At 40.5% G+C, this 5,036-nt stretch overlaps 1 protein-coding gene across 1 annotated transcript; it reads right to left on the bottom strand.

Moving 5' to 3' along the window:
- Positions 1-437: 437 nt before the first annotated feature.
- On the bottom strand, positions 438-1,773 carry LOC103110355 (olfactory receptor 8K3-like). Its single transcript, XM_007519530.2, has one exon. The coding sequence runs from the start codon at positions 1,389-1,391 to the stop codon at positions 438-440; it is 954 nt and encodes a 317-aa protein (XP_007519592.2). The 5' UTR covers positions 1,392-1,773.
- Between the last annotated feature and the right edge of the window lie 3,263 nt (positions 1,774-5,036).

The following is a 5,036-nucleotide window of genomic DNA, read 5'->3' as shown; positions in this document are numbered from 1 at the left end:
TATAAATGACATACTTTTTGCACAGTTTTTTTTTTTTCCTCTAGGGTTATCGCTAGGGCTTGGTGTCTGCACTATGAATTCACTGCTACTGGAAGCCACTTTTTCCATTTTGTTGTTGTTGTTGTTGTTGTTGTTGTTATTTCTGTTGTTGTTGGGTAGGAGAGAGATAAATTGAAATAAGAGTGGAAGACAGTGAGGGGGAGAGAAAAATAGACACCTGCAGACCTAATTTACCACTTGTGAAGTGACACCCCCACCCCTGCAAGTGGGGAGCTGGGGACTTGACCCTGGATCCTTGGTGTGGGTCCTTGCACTATGTGCGCTAAACCTGGTGCACTACTACCGGCCCCCACACTACTACTTTCAAAGGATCAATTACATGCCAAACATAAGCTTGCAAGCTACTAATTTTCTGTTTTTGAATTCAACACTAGAAATCATATAGGATTCTTGCATAGAGTTTTCCATTTTCTTTGCAAGGCACCTATAACTTCTTTGTTCCTTAAACTGTAGATGAGAGGATTCAGCATGGGTATGACCAACGTGTAGAAGACTGAGGCCATTTTATCATTTTCAAAGGAGTGACTGAACTTTGGCTGCACGTACATAAAGAGTAGAGTCCCATACAGCATGACAACCACTACGAGGTGGGATCCACACGTGAAGAAAGCCTTTTGCCTGCCTTCTGCTGAGTTCATCCTTAAAACAGCAGTGAGGATAAGAACGTAGGACACCAGGACAATCAAAAGAGAGGAAACCAAATTAAATGCTGAAAATATTAGTAATATAAACTCAGTGTCCCGTGTCCTTGAGCATACCATCATTAACAAGGGAAGACTGTCACAGTAGAAATGGCTAATGACATTATGGCCACAAAAAGAGGAAGTGAAAATCTTTGTGGTGATTATCAGAGACAGAATGGCACCATAGAGATAAGTGACAGATACCAGCAGCCAGCACACTCGGTGGGACATGATAACGAGGTAGAGCAAAGGACTGCAGATGGCCACGTAACGGTCAAAAGCCATGGCTGACAAAATGAACAGCTCGCTAACCATGAACAAGATGAACAGAGACAGCTGTGTAGCACACCAGTTATAGGGGATTCTATTCTGATCAGCTATAAAATTCACCAGTGCTTTGGGCCCCACCGCTGTGGAATAACCAAGATCACTGAATGCCAGATGTTTGAGGAAGAAGTACATGGGTGTCTGCAACTTAGAGTCTATGTTGGTGAGGATGATCAGACCCAAGTTTCCCAACAGTGAGATCATGTAGATGATGAGGAATAGCACAAAGAAGGGAGTCTGCAGCTCAGGGCGGTCTGTGATTCCCAGGAGGATAAATTCTTGCAAATGCGTGAGATTGTTATAATTTTCCCAGTCCATCATGGGAAATGACTGTGGGGAGAACCATCACAAGAGTAACTGGACTGCTTGCTTATTATCATTTAAAATATCTGTAAGCAAGTCATTATGGCAAAGTCACATTTTCAGAGGCAGAGATTTAAAGGAAGATTCATCTCCATTATTCAATCTGGCCACAAATTTAGACATCATTTCTACTTATGGGATATAAAAGTTTTCTTACTTTTTTTTTTCTTGCTTCTGTAACACATACTGTTCATTGTGATGCAGCTTATGCAGTTTTTTTTTTTTATTTTTATAAAAGTTACTTATTGAGGGTGGAGCGGTGGCCCAGCAGGTTAAGCGCACCTGGCGCAAAGTGCACGGACCTAAGTAAGGATCCTGGTTCAAGCCCTTGGCTCCCCAGCTGCAGGGGAGTCGCTTCACAGGCAGTGAAGTATATCTGTAGGTGTCTATCTTTCTCTCCTACTTTCTGTCTCCCCTCAACTCTCCATTTCTCTCTGTCCTATCCAAGATCAAGGACAGCAATGACAACAATAACAACAACAATGATAAACAACAAAAATGGGAAAAAAATGGCCTTCAGGAGCAGTGGATTTGTGCTGCAGGCACCGAGCCCCAGAGATAACCGTGGAGGCAAAAATAAATAAATAAATAAAAGTTACTTATTAGTTGTAAGGTAGATTTGTTTTTGATAGTCAATGCAATTTTCTACTTCTGCATAAACAGAAACAGCTTTATAAGGTTAAAGAGGAAAATCATAAATAATTAAAGAAGTGAGAAATTGCAAAGAGCTGTGGATATGTAGGTATCAGGGTTCAAACCCCCCCCCATTGCAGAAGCAATTACAGAAGCCAGACCTTCCACCTTCTGCATCCCACAATGACCTTGGGCCCATACTCCCAGAGGGTTAAAGAATAAGAAAGCTATCAGAGGAGGGGATGGATACAGAGTTCTGGTGGTGGGAATTGTGTGGAGTTGTACCCTTCTGATCCTATGGTTAAGTTTATGTTTCTTTTTTATTAAAAAAAATAAATTAAATAAAACAGTGCTCCACACCATCAGGGAGGAAGCTTTAGGAGGGGTGAAGCAGGTCTGCAGGTGTCTATCTTATGCTCTCCCTCACTATATCCCCTTCCATCTCAATGTCTCTCTGTTCTGTCAAATTACAATAAAGTAGAAACAAGGAAAAAATAGCCACCAGGAGCTGTGGTGTCAGTACTAAGTGTCATTCATAGTGTCAACACTAAGCCCTAGAAATCACCCTGATGGCATATAAATAAGTAAATAAATGAATTATAATAAAATGGAATAATTATTGCAGCAAGTAAAAAACTCCAGGTTGGGGAGATATTCCGATCCTATAGCATGATGGTAAAGGAAGACTTAGAGGAGGTTGAATTTTCATGTGAAAAACTGATTAATGTTACATTTGTACGAACTACTATACCGGTCAACGTCCATGTTCAACGGGGAAGCAATTACAGACACCAGACCTTCCACCTTCTGCAACCCACAATGACCCTGGGTCCATACTCCCAGAGGGATAGAGAATGGGAAAGCTATTGGGGAGGGGATGGGATATGGAGATTGGGTGGTGGGAACTGTGTGGAGTTGTACCCCTCCTATCCTATGGTTTTGTTAAAGTCTCCTTTCTTAAATAAAACATTTTTTAAAAAGAAAAAAAATGAAAGCTCGTTCATCAACAGAAACCAAATTAAAACGGCAAAGACTGACACCTAGATGTACAAAACTCTTTATGAGAAGGAAGGAAGGACCACCCACGGCAATGTTAGACCCCAACTGTTCTCTTCCCAACATCGACATTTGGGCGGATTTTTTTTTCCTTCTACATTTAAAATTTCTTTCAGCTGATATAACAGTTAAATTGACACAAAGAGGCTGATCAGGAGCTGATCAGAAATCTTAGCTGAGAAGGTACCTGCTTTGCCAGGAATGTGACCCCAAAGTTGAAACTGGCCTCCGTGGCACTGGGGACAGCTTCGGTGCAGTGGTCCCTGAAACTCAGATGAAACTTAATGAATATCAGATGAGCTCACTCATGGGCAGAAGTTAAGAAGTAAGAAAAGAAAGGAGAAACATAAGCTAAAACTTGGACTGGTTTTCTGAATTGCACCAAAGCAAGAAATTCTGGGCATGGAGGCCAGGGAGAGGTAGGTGTGTGTGTGTGTGTGTGTGTGTGTGTGTGTGTGTGTGTAAGAATCCCACACACAACAGTACTGAAAATCATTAAGTTCCCACCTAAAAAAATGTTATTTCTGGTAATGACTCCTTCCTTATGAATAAGAGTCCCAGCTGAATTCTAAGTACTGAAGGGGAGAAATCAAAGTTTTTCCATGAAGTCTTGATCATTTTTACACAAAATAATTCACATACAAAATTTATTATTATTATTATTATTATTATTATTTTGCCTCCAGGGTTGTCGCTGAGTCTCTGAGCTAAGACTATGAATCCTCCACTCCCCACAACCCTGTTTTCCTTTTTTATCTAATTTTTATTAGATAGGACAGAAGTTGAAAGAAGATGAGAGAGGGAAAGAAAGAGAGCCACCTGTAGACCTGCTTCACTGCTCCTGAAGCCAATGCCCCTGCAGGTGGGGAATGGGACCTGAACCTGCGTCCTTGTGCTTGGTAATATGTGCACTTAACAGGGTGAGCCACCACTCAGCCCCCACCCCATGGACATTTTTTTTAAAAGCCTAATGTAAATATTTTTGAGAGATGTGTCTTGAATCCTTCATCAATCTTAATATTATTTTATTTAATTTTCTTATTTATTTATTTACAAATCCCTGGAATCTTCAAAAGCTCACTTACTTGATATTTTGCGTAACTTTCCTCAATGTTCCCTTCTTAACCAAGCCTTGACTGGAAAGGAATAAATGAACAACAATCTTGTATTCATGTCCAATAGATACTTTTTTCTTTTATTTTAACAGTCTCCTACTAACAACGAGAATTTCTATCGAGAACAATTCTAGTAGTTCTTGCTATGACTGCAGAAATCCCTCAGCAATAATCATCAGGAAGCTTGAGAAAAGACAAGCCTGGTTCCTGGTAGTAGCACACTGGGTTAAGCGCACAAAGCGGGGAGCATAAAGAGCCGGTCAAGAACCGGGGTTTGATAGGACAGAGAGAAATGGAGAGTAACAATAATAACTACAACAGTAAAACAAGAACAGAAAGGAATAAATAAATGAATATTAAAAAATAAAAAAATTTTAAAAAGTTAAAAAAAATAGAATCGGGGGTTGAACCCCCTTCCCATCTGCGAGGAGTCGGGGGGAGGGTTCACAGGCAGTGAAGCAGGTCTGCATGTGTCTATCTTTCTCCCTATCTCCCGCTCCTCTCTCAGTTTCTCCATCATCCTATCCAATAAAATGGGAAAAATGGCCACCAGAAGCAGCGGATTCATAGTGCCTGCACGGAGCCCCAGCTATAATGCTGGAAGAGGGGGGGGATACAAGCTTTGCAGTTTATGCACAATCTGTCTGTTAAGTCCTAGATAAATGAATTCCGATAAGTTAATAAGTGGCAAGTTTCATGGCCGAATCTTTCTTTCTTTTTTTAAAAATATTTTTTAAATTTATTTACTTATTTTCCCTTTTGTTGCCCTTGCTTTTTTATTGTTGTTGTGGTTATTATT

The sequence above is a fragment of the Erinaceus europaeus genome, chromosome 17, assembly GCF_950295315.1.
Source record: "Erinaceus europaeus chromosome 17, mEriEur2.1, whole genome shotgun sequence".
NCBI classification, from domain to species: Eukaryota; Metazoa; Chordata; class Mammalia; order Eulipotyphla; family Erinaceidae; genus Erinaceus; species Erinaceus europaeus.
The sequence above is the reverse complement of the archived record's forward strand: the minus strand, read 5'-3'. Positions and strand labels throughout refer to the sequence as shown.

What these genes read in the sequence shown, in the direction of transcription:
- LOC103110355 (XM_007519530.2), bottom strand. Translation starts at nt 1,391, where the DNA reads ATGATGGACTGGGAAAATTATAACAATCTCACGCATTTGCAAGAATTT.